The sequence below is a fragment of the Eptesicus fuscus genome, chromosome 19, assembly GCF_027574615.1.
Source record: "Eptesicus fuscus isolate TK198812 chromosome 19, DD_ASM_mEF_20220401, whole genome shotgun sequence".
Lineage (NCBI taxonomy): Eukaryota > Metazoa > Chordata > Mammalia > Chiroptera > Vespertilionidae > Eptesicus > Eptesicus fuscus.
The window spans coordinates 13,490,151-13,509,903 of record NC_072491.1 but is presented as its reverse complement, the minus strand read 5'-3'; the positions used below and the strand labels follow the sequence as shown (position 1 = coordinate 13,509,903).

Below are 19,753 nucleotides of genomic sequence, written 5' to 3'. Positions count from 1 at the left end.
AGAAGAAGAAGGAGAAGAAGAAGAAGAAGAAGAAGAAGAAGAAGAAGAAGAAGAAGAAGAAGAAGAAGAAGAAGAAGAAGAAGAAGAAGAAGTTGACCTTAATTCTAAGCAAGCCTTTACATCTAACCTCCAGCTCTCTGGAAGCACAGGAGCTGGAAGAAAGACAACCTCCTAAAGAAGCGATCAGACAAACCAGAATGCCGCATTGCACGTCTTACTGACCTGGCTTCTTCAGTAAGTCAGAGGCATGAAAAAGGAAGAAGGATGGGAGGCTTATTCTAGACTAGAAGAAATTTAAAAGACATAACAATCAACTATGGTGAGAAGATCTTGTGTGGATCCCGATCTGAACAAACCAAAGAGGCATTTATGAGGCAACAGGATTTTTGAGGCAATTGAATATGGACTGGGCGTTAGGTGATATTAAGGAAATATGTTAATTTAGTTAGGTGTGGTAAGGATTTTGAGATGATGTAATAAAGTGTCCTGGGTTTTTTTTAGATATACAAACCAGAAGGAGTTAAGGTAAAATGACATGACTTATTTTAAATTCTATTGCCATTGAAAAAGGAAAAGGAAGGGAAGAGAAGAGGTAGAGATTAAGCAAGTGTAACAAACGTTGTCACTGCTGAATCAAGAGGATCGGATGGGCATTTGGGGGTCACTACATGGTCCTCTTTACTTCTGTAGATGTTTGAAAACTTTCAAAAGAAAACATTTTAAAATAGTTTTATTTAAAAAAGGCAGGAGAACTGACATGGTCATTTGAGGGAGGGTGAGAAGGATATTTTTCACTTTCCTGTGGGCTACACTAAAATTTAGAAATTGTAGGAAAAGTAAGAAGTGACAATTTATCATTTAAATATTTTCACTAAATGAAGGAATAACATGAGCTCACTCATAGCCTTAGCATTGAATTACATTCGGGGCTTAAGGAAGTGGTGTCACTGTAAAAGAAGATCTCTCAGATCTCAGACCTCCTGGCTGGTACAAAGAGAAAGGAGGATTTAGAAAATTAATTCTTGCCAGGCTGGAATGAAATATTTTCATTTATACGAAAGAATTCTGGGAGAGAGCAGAAGCAGAGAGAGACTCGTTAATGGAAGATTATTATTGATAACAAAATGATTTTACTAGCAAAGTCTCTGTGGTCAGTAAATTCTGAGGCCATCTCTCACTTATTTATTGATTACTCTGATTGATAAACAGAGAAAATACCTGTCTTGTATGGAGCCCGGTCCCCGATGTCTGCTTTATATAAACTAGCATGTCCCTTGTAGGGCTTACCGGCATCTCTCACAGAGAGAAATATGCTAATAAAATTGGTTCTTCCAAGAATAGAGCTCTTTTGGCTCCTCTCTATAAAGGAAGTCCATTAGCTTCTGAGCTTGCCTAACTCTCAAGCAGGACTTGGTATTTCAGCTTTGATTTTTCAGATAAAACTTCAAAGTGAAGCTGGAGGAAAGAATGGCTCCACATGAACACAGCCAACAGAAAATAGCTACACTTCTCTGAGTCTGTCACAGATCTGTACAAACCATTCTAGAAAATAACCCTTTAGAGAATAAAATCGTAAGTCTACAAACATTCTGGCTTTAAGTAATAACCCGCTTTCGTGGCCAAATCAAGCGGTGAATCTGTATATAGGACACAGTGAAAATTAAGAAATTATGTTTAATCTGAATCCAGTTAGGCGGAGGATGCCAAAGCCCAGACCACCCATTTATATCAGCATTTCCTAAACCCCATTATTTAGAACATTTGCATGGAATGTTAATAGATGTTCCTCAAAGAAAGGAGTCCATGATAAAATCAGCATTAAAACTAAACAAAAAAAATCTTTGCCATAACAAGACCACCCTGGTGGGTCACAAACACCATGAGCACGGTAAAGGCCCCCCAGGCGTTCCTTCACCTGTTTAATTGTAACCCAGAATTTCTGAAACTCGTTTTACCCCAGACCCTTTTGTGGAGGATTAGCTATTAATACTGGTGGGTAATGTCCTGCAAGTTGAGTGGAGAAGTGTTGGTCTACATTTATTAGCTACCAAAGCAATTACCCAGTTTCCACTCCTCTGGGTTTTGAACTAGTATAGCCTTAATGGCTTTGCCGAAATATTACAAGTTAACCAACTCCTGTATAGTTAAAAGAGTTCATTTTAGTCCACATTTGTTAATTCTTTAATTCCTATAAAATGACTGAATTCTAAACAAAAACTAGATTTATAGTTGTACAAGTCTAGCTGAGTCATTATTATATGATGAGGAAATAACAGGCTCAGCAGCATCCTATAACGTGTAACTATGCCCCTGCAGAACAGCTTTGGCTTTCAAAGCTGATGCGGGAGAACTTCAGAAAGACATCCAAAAAATGGATGATTAAAACAAAGTAAGAATTATTGTGAGATACTGACTCACCTGCAATATAATTAAAAATTGAACCAAATATTATAAAAGGAGAAAAATGCAATGCTAAGAATGGTGCATTCAATATTGTAGGAAGCGGCTATAGGGTCAAGCCTCGGACTGACCTATGGCAGAGCCTCATACAAGTCCCAGCACAATTATGCTTGGCCTTATAGTCCTCCCTTGTTCCTAGGTAGCTAATGGGCTGTGGGAGGTGTAGCAAGTGCTGCCAAAACAAGGCTTGAGTAACGAAATAGATTTGAAACTCACAAGAACATTGTAAACATGTTGACCACTCCCCTTGTTTTGCTTTGTGTGATCTGACTATAAAATAATAAAGCTTCAGCTTACAGGCTGTGTCACTGTTTCCTCATCCAGGCACAGTGATCCTACCTAGCCCCAACTGTATTCTCTTGTCTGTCTTCTTTAATCCTTCACCGCCCCTCCTCAGGTTCACCCCTGGCCGTGCTGGACACGGTTCACAATATACTTTTTTAAAACTTTTTGGATTATGTCATTGAAAGTCTATTTTCCAAAGAAGCAACTTCTGTATACAGTGGTAATGATAATCATGTTAGCACATGGCACCTTAATTCATGAATGCACTGCAGATCAAATGATATCCTTCCAAATCACATTCAGCAAGAGTCTACTAAGTCATAATTAGTCTATACAAGGTGGTTTTGTGTATCCCTCACTGCCAGCTTTCTTAAAGGTGTTCCATTAAAATCACAAAAATAACCATTAAAATACAATGAGCACCTGTCACTTTAAAGGTGTTCTAAAAGATACTTTAATTAAACATGGTTCTTTTGTCTACTATGATGTAGACAGAGTACACATCTGAGACTCATTTTCTCCCGATCCCTCTATGATTGCTGATACAGGACCTTGCAGACAGCAGAGTCTTAGCTTAATAAATAATGGCTAGATGGAGGAAAAGTTACAGGACCTGAAGAGTGGCAGCCTCCTTCTCCCTGTCATCACTACTGCCAACTGGGACCCAGGGCCCATGGCAGTGTGGGGCATCAGCAGGTCCCTGTGGACCTGCAAATCAGATGCAGTCAGTCATAATCATCTCCTGCGATACACTTTGGAGATGATGCACAGCTTAGGGCTGCTAGTTGGTGGGGTGGCCCTAACTGCTAGTCCTAATATATAAAAACCCAGGGTCTGTAACATCCAAAATGACCGAAGGCTCGACCGACGGAAAGTCAGTGCTGGGTTGCCGTGGCGACCAGGCACTGACTGCCCGCTGCTGCGGGTGCTGCAACCCAGCACTGACTGCAGAGGGGGCTAAGGATCAGTCTTGAAGAGAGGCCTGGAGAGAGAAGCAGGGTCTGATCCATAGCCTCTGTGGCAGCTGTTGATAAGCCCTTTCTCTCGGGGCCTGGCCAGCACCTGTGCCTCTCTTTCTCTCAGGCTCCACTGGGGCTGCTGATCAGCCCCACCTCTCTGATCAGGCCCATTGATAGGCCCAGAGTCGCTGACTGGCATAGAAACTGACCAATCAAAACCAAAACTGGGTGAAGTGGGAGAAGTCAATGGCTGCCTAGGAGGCGGAGCTTTTGACGCTGACTGGCATAGAAACCGACCAATCAGAACCTAATCTGGGTGAACTACGAAGGCAGAACCTAAGGTGGGGGCTGAGGAGGGGTTTTAAGGGCAACAGCAGTTTGGTGTAAGGTGTAAGAAAGTGGTTCAATTTCTTAATGACCAGTTTGGCAAGTATAGTGCATATGGCTGGCTATCAGTCCAGATACAGGGATTATGTATTTTTGTCTGCCAAGAGCATCTCCTCCTGATGAAAAAGGCTTCCCCCTCCCCCCATTTAAGCAATCCTACCCTATATAATCTATCTATACTACGAAAAGGGTAATATGCTAATTAGACCGGGTCAACCGGCCATCTTCCGGCCGTCCAGCTTTCTTCTGGACAAAGCCATGGTGGTGGGGGCCAAGGCAGAGGCCGTTAGGGGTCTGGGCCAAAACCCAGGGAGGCCTGAAGTCCTGCCTGGGACCAGATGAACAAGCGTACCTAAGGCAGGAATGAAACGATACAAACTGCGGATTCAAAACCACATTCCCCAATTGCCTTCCTCCGAAATAAAACTTTTATTTTTTCCTTTTTAATTTCAATCTGTAGGACTGTATCCTGTTTTCCAATTGGTTCTTATTTCAAGATTGCAGGAAAGGAGTATTATGTAATGATCTCCCTGACATCTGTCCCGTGCCTCCTCCCTGACAGTGTCCACTGCTACCCAGAGCCTCTTCCTCTACCTCACCAAAAGCAAGCTCCAAGTGCCTGATCCATCAAGAGCCTGATCACAGTTATACAGCCGTGGGAGTGGCAGAAAACTCACCTCAGCGGTGGGCTATCTTGCCAGCAGATCACCTCTAACCATGGGGATTTTCAGCCTCCTCGGAAGGGGGGATGTATATCAAGAGCCTGCTGGTGACTCTTTGGATGCACAATCAAAAAGTGCAATTTTCTCTCTCTACTGAGAGATTGGGTTTTGGCCCAGTCTCCAAGAGACAGTTAGAGGAGGCTATGACCCTATCTCCTATAGTTTAGTACTGTTTGAAAAAAAAAAACAAATAAAAACATCGAACAAGAGTTTTTTGGAAGCCAGGCATATTCCTTTAAATGACACGGTACCTTTTGTCCTGATCTTCTTGGTTGTCACTTGCTTTGCTCACAGACAGCAGCCTCTTGTCTCGAGGAACCTGGAAACATCAGAAACCATCAGTGAGACTTACATAGATGCAACTGTGACCATGTGCAGAGCTAGACACCAACAGAAGCAAAAAAAAAAAAAAAAAAAAAAAATGAAATGGGACACACTCCAGAGGAAGGCGGCAGATTTGCTATAGCCAGGAGCTGGTTAAAGGCTGAGTAGGTGCAATGACAGTGGACCAGACACAAAGGGGTGATGCTAAATGGAGGGCCACACAATCATGATTCCGCTGTGCACTGCTGACACGGACAACTGTCCTGAACCTGAGCCACTCCTCAGCCCTCCCCACCTTGGGAGTGGATGGGGGAAAGGAATACAATAAATGAAGGATGGATCTGGACATCCGTGCCCTAGAGCAGACAGAAAACATCTTGGAGTTACAACAAGCATCCTGTTAAGGAGCAGGCACTGACCCTCTACTCTGATGAGGGGCTGCAGGTGCTGAGATGAAGGGGAGCAAACTGGGCAGGGGCTGCACTGTCCAGTGAGGGAGCAGCGTCTGGTATACCTGGACCACCCTTTACCACCCTCTCTACATAGTTCAGGGCCTTGCTTCCACAGTTTTTCCTTCTAACACACTTTTATTGTCTACACAAACACAATGCTGATATACTGCCTGAAACATTATTGAAAAAGTACCACTTGTGAGAAGGCACACCCCACCAGCAGTTTCTGATCACCATCTAATCCCCCTACTGCAGCTCAGATTGTTTGCATATCTCTGCCATAGTTTTCAAACATGGAAATAGTAGGTTTGGGTTTGGTTGGTTGGTTGGATAATTTTTTGGGAAAAGGGGTGTTTTATTTTGTTCTTTCTAGATCTTCCTTTTAGCCAAACTCCTCTGCATCTAAAATGCAGTCTTCACTATTTTGACATAAAAGAGCATTTATAAGAAGTGTTTCTCTTCTGAATTGCCCTAGCAATTCTTACGATTTCTACTCACCTGGATCATATGCAAGCCCAGACAACTGGATTAAGGAGAAAAAACTGAAATGGGACACACTCCAGAGGAAGGCGTGGCTAAGAGTCAAGACCTAGACTGGACTGTCTGGGTTCAAATCTCCAGCTCTACGACTAACTAAACTCTGCCTCACTTTCCTTATCTATAAAACAGGCTTAACCTTTTGCACTCGGATGATGAGTGTGACTCAACACGGTTAGCATTAGAATAAAGGAATCGAGAAAAAAGCAAGCGAGTGCAAAGGGTTAATGGTAGTTTTAGACCTCACAGTTTTCAGTAAAATTAGATGAGTTAATTTTTCAGAAGCATTTAGATTGTATGGTACAAGTATACTATATAATAAAAGGCAAATATGCAAATAGACCGAACTGCAGAACAACCAAACAACCAGTCGCTATGACATGCGCTGACCACTAGGGGGCGTGCATGGAACATGGTGGGCATCGGCCGTGATGGGATGGTGGAGCAGGTGAGTGGGGGCACCAGACCAAGGGGGGGCGCCAGTCACTGTCATTGGGGTGAGCTTCTGGTGGTTACTGAAAATTCTTTGCTCCCATGCACCGCAGTCTGGCCCAGAGCTTGCACCTGCTGCCGGCGCCTGGCGCTGGCCCCCATTGCTCAGTGCCATCAACGGGTGTGAGCGGCGGCTGCCAGCCCCGATCGCCCCTGAGGGTTTCTCCACCTCCCCCTGCTCCTGAGGGGTGATCGGGGCCGGCAGCCACCGCTCACACCCGCTGATGGCGCTAAGCGATTGGGGCCAGCGCCAACAGTGGGTGCGAGCAGAGCCAGCACTGTCAGTGCATGGGATTGGAGGTGGGAGCGGGGCTGCGGGCAGACAGGGTACCGGGAGCTGTGGTGGGAGGGGCTAGGCGGGGGCCCAGAGGATGGGCCGAGATCCCTCCTGTGCCCCCGCTTCCTCTCCGCAGCCTCACAGCCCACAGTTCCTTTCAAGGTGCACAAATTCGTGCACTGGGCCCCTAGTTTCTTAAATAAAAATAAAATAAATCAACTATAAGGCCTTCATTAACATGTCAATGTTGAGAGTCTACATACAACATTCTTGGCATTGCTAAATGCTGGGTAGAAATGACATTAATAAAATATTGTTCCTATCATCTACTGAAGATAATATATAAACATAAAAATTCAATGCTCAGCACAACCATGTTCATAGCAGCATTACTCACAATAGCCAAAAGGTGAAAACAACCTCAATGTCCATGTACAGATGAATGGATAAACAAAATGTGGTATATACATACAATGGAATATTATTCAGCCTCAACAATGAAATTCTGATACCTGCTATAATATAAACAAGCATTAAAGACATTACGAGCCCAGCTGGAGTGGCTCAGGGGTTGAGCTCGACCTATGAATCTGGAGGTCAGGGACAGATTCCCAGTCAGGGCATATGCCCTGGTTGCAGGCTCAATCCCCACTGGGGGATGTGCAGGAGGCAGCCAATCAATGATTCTCTCTCATCATTGATGTTTCTATCTCTCTCCCCTTCTCCTTTCCTCTCTGAAATAAATAAAAATATATTTTTAAAAACTTTAAAAAATAAAGACCTTACAATAAATCCCATGGGACTCAAATCCATATACTTCCCTCTGGATGCCTGCTTCCTGGTTCAGCCTCCAAAAGTCCTATTTTCTTATTCTTCTTAAAGAAGACCCTTTAACATTTCATGTAATATTGGTTTGGTGGTGACAAATTCCTTTAGCTTATTCTTGTCTGGGAAGTTCTTTATCTGTCCTTTGATTCTAAATAATAGCTTTGCTGGGTAGAGTAATCTTGGTTGTAGGTCCTTGCTTTTCATCTCTTTGAATATTTCTTATCAATCCCTTCTGGTCTGCAAAGTTTCTGTTGAGAAATCAGTTGACATTCTTATGGGAGCTCCTTTGTAGTAGGTAACTGACTGCTTTTCTTTTACTGCTTTTAAGATTCTCCCTTTGTCTTTAACTTTTTACATTTTAACCTTTTGCACTCGGATGTCGAGTGTGACTTGACACAGTTAGCATCGGTAGCAGGAATCGAGAAAAAGCAAGCGAGTGCAAAGGGTTAATTATGATTGTGTCTTGGTGTGGGCCTCTTTGTGTTCATCTTGTTTGGGAACTTTTGTACTTCCTGGACTTGTATGACTCCTTCCTTCACCAGGTTAGAGAAGTTTTCTGTCATTTTTTCAAATATGTTCTCTCTCTCTGTCTTCTCCTTCCAGCATCCCCATGATGCAAATGTTGGTATGTTTGTAGTTGCCCCAGATGCTCCTTCTACTATTTTCATTTTTTTATTCTTTTTCCTTTTTGCTGTTCTGATTGGATGTTTTTTGCTTACTTATATTCCAAATTACTGACTTGATTCTTAGCTTCATCTACTCTACTGCTGATTCCCTGTAAATTATTCTTCATTTCCATTAGTGTATCCTTTGTTTCTGACTGGTCCTTTTTTATGCTGTTGAGGTTTTCACTTAGTTCATTGAGCATCCTTATAACCAGTGTTTTGAACTCTGCATCTAGTAAGTAGATTGCTTGTCTCCATTTTGTTTAGTTCTTTTTCTGGAGTTTTGTTCTGTTCTTTCATTTAGGACATGTTTCTTTGTCTCCTCATTTTGGCAGCCTCCCTGTGTTGCTTCTATATATTAAGCAGAGCTGCTATGTCTCCCAGGCTTGGTAGACTGGCCTAGTGTAGCAGGTGTTTTGAGTCCAGTGGCACAGCCTCCCTGATCACCCAAGCTGGGCACTTGAAGTGTGCCCCATGTGGGCTTTGTATACCCTCCTCATGTAGTTGAGCCTTGGTTATTGCTGGCACATCAATGGGAGAGATTTACTCCCAGGCTGATCAGCTGTAAGGACTGGCTGTGATCACTAACCACTGGCCACTGATCTCAGACCACAGTGGATCATCACCTTTGTAGGGGACTACCCCACAGAGCAGGACTTATTCAGCAGGGCTCTTGATGCCTGAGGAGTCTGGCCCTTGAGTGTGTCACATGTGGAGGTTGTTGGGTGGCAATACTTTGACGTGGTCTCAAGCTGTCCACTGCGTACGCTGGCTCTGGGCCTCCCCTGAGGTGCAGGCCAGGGTCAACTGCCACCTGTGTTCTGCCCAGAGCCACATGGCATGAGCTACAAAGTGATCTGCAGATAGCTACTATTTGTGGTGGGCTTGGAGGTGCCCAGGTGAGGCAAAGCTGCAAACCAAAGCCAGCTGCTGCTAGTGCAGGGCTGAGCCACTTAGCAAGAGGGAGCACGCTGAGGCCAGATGCTACTTGTTTGAGAGATTTTAGGAAAATGTGAAGCATGAGCCACTGGAAACAGCTTGGGTGAGCCTGAAAGTTGGGTGGGGCAGGGACTCAGTGAATCACCAGGGCGGGGCAAACAGCGATAGCCAGGTTGATGGAGTGTCAGATATGGTGCCCGGCTGATGGCTCTGTGTGGAGGAAGGGCTCATCAAAGGAACAGTGGCCTCTGCCAGCACTTCTGTATGGGAGAAAGCCACACTCCCAGCTCTCTCAGCCTATGCTGAACAATTCAGTTCCTCCATGTTTCTGGTGCCTTTCAAGCTGCTGCCCCAGCACAGGAGCTCAGAGGGAGTGAGTCTGAGTTAAGTTAGTGCATTTGGGGCCCTTTAAGAAGAACTGCCTGGGACTTGAGCAGCATCAGTCTCCCTCAACCTCAACCCCTTCTGGATTTTACAGCCATAAGTTATGGGGACTTCTCTTCCTGCCACTGGAACCCTGGGCTGGGGGGCCTGGTATATGGCTTCTGCAGCTGAGATGTCCCTCCCTTTTTTTTTTTTTTTTTTATCTTCACCCAAGGACATTTTTTCCATTGTGTTTTAGAGAGAGTAGAAGGGAGGGAGGGAGGAGAGAGGAACGGAGGAGGAGAAAGAGAGAGAATGATCAATGTGAGAGAGATACATCAATTGGTTTCCTCCCGCACGAGCCCTGACCGGGCAGAAGATAGAACCTGCAACCCAGGTACGTGCCCTTGAGTGGGAATTGAACCCGCGACCCTTCAGTGCATGGGCCGACAGGACTGGCCAGGGCTCCCTCCTGATTTTTATCTGCCACATTTGGGTGTGGGACCAGCCTTATCCATGTCTCCCCACTCCTACCAGTCTTAATGTGGCTTCTTCTTTAATTCCTTAGTTGTCAGACTTCTATTCAGCCAGATTTCAGGCAGTTCTGAATGATGGCTGTTGTGCAGTATAGTTGTAATTTTGATGTGGTTGTGGGAGGAGGCAAGTACCACATGTACCGCCATCTTGCCTACAAGTCCAAAAAGGAATTTTTTTTTATGGTGAACACTGAATTGGGAATTCCCAAAGTTCATAAGTTGATGCCCTAAACCCAAACGTGACTATATTTGGAAATAGGGACTTCAAGGAGGTAATTAAGGTTAAGTGAAGTATTAAGCCCTAATCCAGTAGGGCTTATCTCCGTATAAGAAAAGGAAAAGACACCAGAGTACACACACAGAGAAAAAGTCATGTCAGGACACAGCAAGAAGATGGCCATCTGCAAGCAAGAAATAAAGAGCGGTCTCACTAGAAACCAACCCTACCAGCACCGTGATCTCAGACTTCCAGCCTCCAGAACTCTGACGGGGGGAAAAAATTCTGTTGTTTAAGCCACCCAGTCGTGGCAATTTGTTATGGCAGCCTGAGCAAACTAAAAGTGTATAATGGAATAGACATTAGGAAATAGACAGAACTGACCTGTGACCTTGAGTAAATCCCACTTAGTTGCCTGAACTATAAAACATAACACAGGATGGGGTTCCCTGCAGTGATCCTGTGGTGACAGTTTAAAAAGGTAGGCAAAAAGACTATGACTTCTTCTCCAAGGAAACACAAATGGCAGGTGATGCAGGTGCTGCAGAAGGGCCTGGAGGCCCAGGGCCCTGGAATGGGAGGCCGCAGTGGCTTTGGTGCATGATTTGGCAGTGGCATCCAGGCCTGGGTCACGGTATGTTCAGGGCCAGGACTGGGGCCGCAGAGCTCCCAGAGGCAAGGCCATGGGCAAAGACATGAAGATCAAGTCCCTGGAGGAGATCTATCTCTTCTCCTTGCCCATCAAGGAATCTGAGATCATTGACGTTTTCCTGGGGGCAACCCTCAAGGAGGAGGTTTTGAACATTATGCCAGTACAAAAGCAGACCCGCCAGTACAAAAGCAGACCCGCCAGTACAAAAGCAGACCCGCCAGTACAAAAGCAGACCCGTGCTGGTCAAAGGCATTTGTTGCCACTGGGGGACTACAATGGACATGCCAGTCTGGGTATTAAGTCCTCTGAGGAAGTAGCCACTGTCATCTGTGGAGCCATCATCCTGGCCAAGCTCTCTATTGTCCCGTGCAGCGAGGCTACTGGGGGAACAAGATTGGCAAGCCCCACACTGGCTTGTAAAGTGAACACCGCTGTGGCTCTGTGATGGTGCCCCCAGGGACACAGGCCTCGTATCAGCCCCCCCATACCACCCCCACCCATGCCCAGGAGGCTGCTGCTGATGGCTGGTATCCATGACTACTACACCTCAGCCAGGGGCTGCAATGCCATCAGGGCAACTTCGCCAAGGCCACCTCTAAGACCTACAGCTAGCTCACCCCCAAGCTCTGGAAAGAGACTGTGCACCAAGCCTCCCTATCAGGAATTCACTGGCCACCTTGTAAAGACCCACACCGCAGTTTCTGTGCAGAGCGCCCAGGCTCCAGCTGTGGCCCACCACATAACTTTATACAAGAAAAATAAATAATTAAGGGAATTAAGCATGTTTTTAAAAAAGACTTTGAAATGTATAAAGTATTATACTGTGATATGCCGATGCCAGCTTCTAAGGACAGGGACCACCATCTCCTGAGTGCCTACTATGTGTCACACACACTTCCCTCTGACCACGCCCACCACTGTCCCCTAAGGGATAAGGCACTCCAGCCTTAGGAGTAAGGAAAAATGGTATCGATTACAGAAAGAATCAAAGAGCATTCCAAAAAGGTGGAAAAAGCATATAAAATTTAAATGATAATGTGGAGAGAATTATTACAATGACTTCCCAACGTTATTCCTCCAAAAGCTAACCTCTTTTCAATAACATTTTTCTTTACTACAGAAAAGTCTATCCTCAATGTAGATTAAACTGTTATAACTTTAACATCAGCATATATAAACTAGGAACATCCAAAGGGCTAAGGTGTGAAAATGATCATTTGGACACGAAATTTTTGGAAAAAAGACTAACCCTTTAATGTTTTTAATGCTTCAAGCAAAAATATAGTAAAGCTTATATAAAATAAACAAAGCCATGTTATTATATTAATCTACAAAGACTTAGAAAATACTTTAAATATTTTATATCCTAAATAAATAAATTAATTGTGGAAAATAGTCATTCCACAGAAAGCGTTACAGACTTGGCTACAAATTGAGTTTTATGTAAAGTCTCTACTCTGCATCTCAAAATATTTACAAAAAGCAATATTTCATCTCCTTTAAATATTAAAAATGTACAACAGGAAAGGTAATCCAGGTGACATATTTACTAATAATTATTCTCTGGGAAATAAAATACATTGTTTTCATAAATTACTAATGATTTTTGTTTTGACCTGTTTTTCTTCTTCATTAATACAAAACAATCACCCTCTAATAAAGATATATGAAATTATGACCATTTTACAATGATGGAATAAAATCTACTTTAAAAATAGAGCAATATATTTCTTCAAAATATATCTTAATATATTTCCTCCAAGCCTCATGAAACTATTAACAACATTATTTTAATATAGTTATAAAAGTTGCAAAAAGAAGTTGTAATGACCCAAGTAATTAAATCAGGGTCACTTCAATGATGTGTTACTAGATTTTAAAAAATGATGAAACTATTAAGTTTTAACTTTTTTTTTTTTATCATGAAGGAAAACGTTTGTGATTTCTTTCTAAGGATGAGACCTTTCCTGAACATTATGTATTACCACAAATGTCCAATAAAGCTGAACCTTCAAGAACTGGCCTAGCACATGAGGCAGTCTAACTGGTAAGTTCTGTGTTTCAGGACCATCCTCCATAAATTTTGAAATTTTTACTCCAAAACTTGTAGAGTTCATCCTTGTATTTTTTCAAATGAGCTCCTCAGTCAAAAATGAATTAAAAGTATAAAACAACCACAAACAAAGAAAAGGAGAAAGAAAAGCCTACCATGAAACCATCTTTGTTTTTCAGGCTCATTGTTGTTCAGGTGCTACCTGTTCACTGGAGGAAACTGCCCTATTTACATGAAATGTAGTTTAGGCTCTAACACATCCTTTCATCTGGAGTCCAAGCCCCGCAAAATTAAAATCCCTTCTTGCTCTGTCAGGAGCCATGGTGGGAGTTCTATACCTTCCCAAGATGACTGTCAAAATCTGCCAACTCCACTCTCTTGGTAAGGGGCGGGGTGGGGGGGAATCAGTATCAATGGGCAAGGGGACCAGTGGAAAATCCTTCATCTATAGGGTATCTCAAAAAAATGTATACACACACTTCGAATAATTATAAAGGCAGTGTTTATTAAAATACATTTCATTTTCAAAATTTGAGCTATCCGCTGTTAAAAGTGTGTATACATTTTTTGGGGACACTTTGAGTTAATACTATCCTCATTTAATATACCTAAATAGCCTGACCTGCCAGTTACTCGTATCTTGTCTTGCATCTTAGATAAGGCCAACGTGGCTTGGCTTTCATTCATCTCCCCACAGAGGAGCCTCCTGTGCGTTTTAATGGGGAAAATGGAAAGAAGCTGAAAGAGGAATAAGTAATTGTGGCAACTTGGGTGGAAGAGTTGGCCTGGGGGCAGGCCCAGAGTGGGTGGTGGTGGTGGGAGATCTTTGGAAAGCCGGAAAACTGGTTTAGGAGAGGAACAGGGACAAGTCAACTTGCAAAAGTGGAGACCGCTGAAAGGAAACAGGAAGTGGTAAGCAGGAAGGAAATAGGAAACCAAGACTGAAACTTACTAAAAGGAAAATGGTTTCTCTTAGGTTATGTTCTCATGGTAGAGAGAGAGGGGGATGTGGGCAGTCAGTTCTTATTCTAAAATATAAAGTTCACGGTGTCCAACCAGCAAAATAAACACCACCATTCTCACCTTTGAGCCAAATCCCAGCATTAGCCAATGCTGTTTACAAAGCAGCAATAAATCTCCTCATTCAGTAAATACTTGTTGATTTTTTCTTTACACTTCACTGGTTCTAAGGGAGCAGGTAATATCAGATATATATATATATATAGTCTTTTATAGTTGAAACAGATCGCTGTTTGTTGTTTGATTTCTTGAAATACTCCTATTTTGAAGGTATCGTATGGCAGGTATTTTTGTAATATAAGTGTATTACATTTATTTCATCTTAAGGGTCCTTCAAAATATTTAGTACCCATCAAAACAAATGGAGACAGAATTGTAACAAAATTAGGTTCTGAAATTGCTACAAAAGTCTATCCCAAAAAGCATTCACTGAAATATTCCTTATAAACCTGAAAAGTCTAGAACCCCTGAATGTTCCTTAAATAAAACAGAAATCTAAAAGCAGCTTAAATGACCAACAACTGAGCAATCACTACATTATAATACAGCTATACAATGTAATATTCTCAATCACTAAAAATAATAATAATAAAGTTAAAGTGTTTGCCATATGACATGAAGTAGGAATTATATGTAAATAATATGCTTGCATGTGAACAGAGAACACAGAAGTGATTATGCCAATGCCAACTGCCTCTGGTGGGTGGGAAGTTGTGCTTCATCAATGGGAAATCAGTGAGGCAATGAGAACAGGAAGAGGCTGAATTCCGTAGAGGTGTGGAAATACTATTTGTTCTCTGGCCTGGGATAAAGACTCTGTCCCTCTTCTCACCACTGAGGGGAGGCCCTGGGGGCTGGAAGAGGAGGGAGGTGGGGCTGCAGGATCTACCTTGTAGTAGTCATACAGCAGGCCAAGGGCGGCAGCGCTGTCCTCATCACCATTAATGCTCATCATCGCCTTGGTGGCTGCCGTCAGGGGATTCTCCAAATATGACTTCCAGGCTTCATCCTCACTCGTGTAGGCTCTTCGGGTGTTGAACGGAGGGTCAGTGGGCATGGGCACTAAGGCCACCAGTCGTTTATTACTGTAAAAGCAAAAAAAAAAAAAAATGAGGTTCATTATCAGAGAAATATTCCTTTTCCCACGAACACCACACACATTCTATGGTTAATTTGTACTTCCCCAGAATGGAGGGGAAATGAAGATTAAAACCAAAGTGACTGCCACATGGCATTGATAAAGTCACTGATTTATATTTTCATTGTCTATGAGAAGTAATAATGGTCTTTGAAAGGTTGTATAAGTAGAGAAAATTGGTTCCCCTCACACTTGGTTTTCCATAACCAATTATTCTAGGAGTCAAATCACTTGATTATTCTTCATTAATGAATATTAGAATGAAACCCTGTGAGGAAGCAGGTTTCATTTCGTTCTCTGAGTTCTAATAAGAAATATGTGCAATACACAAATTTAATCACACATTAATGATTATTAAAAATTGTCTTATCTAGTTTAATCCACGTGTGAAATTGCTAGAGAATTAGAGGCTACTGCAAGTCTCTTAATTAAAAAGGCTATGTAAGCTGCTCTGCAAACAAGACTCGCAGATACGCTGCCTAATGAGAATAAGAAGCAAGATGATGAGACAGTGTTGCCACAGAATCCTACTACAATGGACATAGAAGCTACAGGTTACAAAAATCATCACGGAGAGTGAGGAGTGTGTCTAGAGAATTTGCAGTAGAGACTTCAGTAGAGAGTTGACAGAAAGGGGCTGGAGTAATCATTTATTAACCCTGACCAAGCCAATCTCAGGTAAAGCAGCATTTGACAAGCAAGGCAATTTCTTAAAGAGGGTGTGACAATGACTCAAGTGTCCAAAGACCATGACAGCCCTCAACAGCTCCCCGGGCAGGGCCCCCGCTGTCAAGTAAAGGAGCCTAGAGAGGTGTTGGCACTCATCTCCTGGCCCTCTTTCACTTGTTCATGGGAATGGAAACAAATGGAACAATGAGACACTGTATTTCAGTAACTCCTAGATCCACTCACCGTGACAGGACAGGACAGGTGAAGGCAGTAACTGTACTAATCAGTGGAAATTAAGGCACCAAGGGCCTCTGATGGTCCTTCAGTTCTAAAAGAGGTCCCTTTCCGTTGACACTCCTACAGGACCTTCCAGGGGTAGATGGCCTCCCAGCTCACTTTGTGATGGAGAACTGGTGTGAACCCACAACAGTGTGTTGCGGGTCCTTTATGTGCTGGCCTGGTGCCATGCTCTGGTGGAAGGTCAGAAAACAACAGTGACCTTGGTAAGATGTATTTGGGGATGGGGGTAGGAAATTCACAACTAACGGGATGGAATCTATGCAACATGGTCTTTAGGCCCCTAATTTGCACTCTTGGTGCCAGTGGTTTGGTAGAACTGATTTGGGACGAGAGAGAGGATATTAATCCAACTGCAAATGAATTGGATTAAAAGGATATAATCACGTTTCTGGAAGGCAGTGAGAAAACCCCTGGTGGAAGGGTTTATCCGCCATGATGGGAGTAGCACAGACCCTGAAAGTGAGTCCTTGCTCGCCACTTACGGTGGCGGAAAACTGCCTGAGCGTCAGCTTCTTTGGGCTTCAAGTAAGAATAGCAATGCCCACCTTACTGGCCTCACAATGTGATTGTCAGAATCAAATAAAACAATGGATAAAACAGTTTTCTAAAATGCACACGCTATGCGAATAACAGGTATTACTGTCACTGCACAGTTCTATGTTCCTGTAAAGTGTGTGGGTATACCGATTTGGGGTAACGTTGGTTATAATTTTAAAGTGCTAATGATAATCATTAATTAAAGGGAAAATGAAGTTGTCATTTAGCAATATTCCATAAGTATTTATTAAGAGTCCAACAGGTACCAGACATCATGCTAATTAGTTCCAGAGGAGACAGTGGTGAATGAGACAGGTACTGCCTTGTAGCCCATGTAGCCTGCTGCCCAGTGGGGCAGAGCCGGTACTTTCAACAAGAGGGATGAATGTGAGAAAGGGAAATGGATGGTGTCAGGAGGGTATATGACAGAGGGGACTAACCTAATCAGAGACTCTAGGAGGAATGGAAGTGTCTACAATGATCTGAAGCAGGCGTCCTCAAACCACGGCCCGCGGGCCACATGCGGGTGTTTTTGCCATTTTGTTTTTTTTTACTTCAAAATAAGATATGTGCAGTGTGCACAGGAATTTGTTCATAGTTTTTTTTAAAACTATAGTCCAGCCCTCCAATGGTCTGAGGGACAGTGAACTGGCCCCCTGTTTAAAAGGTTTGAGGACCCCTGATCTGAAGGATAGGTAGCAATGTGCTGGTCCCTGTTGAAATGGGCAGATGTGGGGAATATTTCTCATGGCGAAGAGTATGTTGGTAATGCAGAATACTAGAATTTTCTGACAAAAGGAGCACATTTGTATTACCTGCATGCTTTGATCTAACAGTAAAATAACAGCATTTCTGTGTTGTAAAAATTGTTAATCATATAGGATAAGGTTGGACTTGGAGACAGAAATGTTGGTGGGCTGGACCTGGAGAGTATGACGCTAAGAGAAATAAGCCAGTCAGAGAAAGACAAGTATCTCATGATCTCACTTATATGTGGAACCTAATGAACAAAATAAACTGACGAACAAAATAGATCCAGAGACAAGGAAGCATGCAACACACTGGCGAATCTCAGAGGGAAGGGGTGGGGGTGGGAGGCGTCTCGGGAAGAGATTAACCAAAGAACTTGTGTGCATACATGCATAACCCATGGACACAGACAATAGTGCAGTGAAGGCCTGGGGAGGGGGCGGCAGCAAGATGGAATGGGTCAATGGGGGGGGGGGGAGGAGAATGGGACATCTGTAATACTTTCAATAGTAAAACTAAATTTTAAAAATTAATTAATAAATAAAATAAAGTCTACAGAGAGAGAAAATTATGGCAGTATCACCACCTCCCCTTCCACAGTTGTGTAGCTGGGGCCACCCCGGGTTCCTGATCGGCAGCCTTTACTTAAAAGGTGAAATAGAGGATTCGGAACCCTAATCATTGCCCATGAGAGCCCAGGCATCATGCACACTTCCTAAAAACGCTCAGTCCTACAGGAAGGAAGGAAGAGCTTCATGCTACTTGCAGTCACCTCACTATCGAAAAAGATGAGGATTTTATTCTGTTTCATGCCTAAGAGAAGCACCTATGGCTGGGGGAGGGGAGTGCTAATTACAACACTGGCTCATTTCCAAAAGTTCAGCAGGAAGTGCCAGAGGGAGGGCTAAGAGCCAGCTCTTGAGCTACACTAAGTAGTGTCCTGATTCACTGGAGAGATTTCTCCCTCGAGTCTTCCTTCTTCAAGTCCCTACTCCCTCCTGCTGAGCTTCCTGGATTGCTGATTTCATCTGTTCCCAGCACAAATGTTCCCTCATAAACTTAAGATTCATCAGCCTTTCCCCTATGATGAAATGGTTGGTGAGTCCTTGCATGATCAATGGAAAGAAATAGTCTGGGAAAGCACAGCTTGACTCGTTTCTTTTCATATGTCTGATGGCCGAAGGAGCCTTTTAATGCTCTTCCCTTTCACTGTGTAATGACTTCAGTATTTTTTCTCCACAGATTAGAATCTCTCTGGTACAGAGCACCGTGGAATAAAGGTTGGTTTTATAACAACAGAATAATCTCTCTGGTAGAGTGAGCAAAAGTCCTGTTAAGAAAGGAAAGTTTCACAGAGCAGCTTTTACCCAAGTTTGGAACAATTTCTGGAGCAGATTTCATCATTGTGCTAACACTGCTGTGATCAACTTTTTCAGTATCTTTTGTGTAGCTTCAGGTGTGTTAGGTTCTGGGTAGCCTCAAACACAGAACTGTAAAGAGCAACTATAGCCCTCATTGGTGTGGCTCAGTGGGTTGAGCATCGTCCCATGCACCAAAAGGTCACTGGTTCAGTTCCTGGTCAGGACACATGCAAGGGCTGCAGGCTCGATGCTTGGTAGGGGGTGTGCAGGAGACAGCCAACTGATATTTCTCTCTCACATCGATGTTTCTCTTTCTCCCCCCTCTCCCTTCTTCTCTCTCTAGAATCAACACAAACCTTTTTTTTTTTTTTTTTAAGAGCAACTATAAACTTGATCTCTGATCCTTCTCTGGAGAAAAGTCTAGATCAGTGGTCGGCAAACTGCGGCTCGCGAGCCACATGTGGCCCTTTGGCCCCTTGAGTGTGGCTCTTCCACAAAATACCACGGCCTGGGCGAGTCTATTTTGAAGAAGTGGCGTTAGAAGAAGTTTAAGTTTAAAAAATTTGGCTCTCAAAAGAAATTTCAATCGTTGTACTGTTGATATTTGGCTCTGTTGACTAATGAGTTTGCTGACCACTGATCTAGATGAATACCTGAGCACTCATAGCAAGGCTAAGGTTGTCTTAGTTCACACATTTAATTTTTTTCTCATTTGTTTTCTTTAATCCAATACTTCATTTTGTGGAAGTTGAGAGAACAGTTGAGAGATGAGTCATCAGCTTTAGTAGTGAAAGAGGTGGAGCAGACATGTGACTGAGACCATAACCAAC

At 43.2% G+C, this 19,753-nt stretch overlaps 1 protein-coding gene across 1 annotated transcript in view; it reads right to left on the bottom strand.

Moving 5' to 3' along the window:
* GRHL2 (grainyhead like transcription factor 2) overlaps positions 1–19,753 on the bottom strand; it is a 128,134-nt gene that overhangs the window by 72,634 nt on the left and 35,747 nt on the right. The window contains exons 3-4 of the mRNA XM_054708262.1: positions 15,058–15,253; positions 5,065–5,132 (exon numbers count right to left, since the gene is read on the bottom strand). Coding sequence (XP_054564237.1) covers positions 5,065–5,132; positions 15,058–15,253 — 264 coding nt within the window. The remainder of the gene's footprint in view (positions 1–5,064; positions 5,133–15,057; positions 15,254–19,753) is intronic.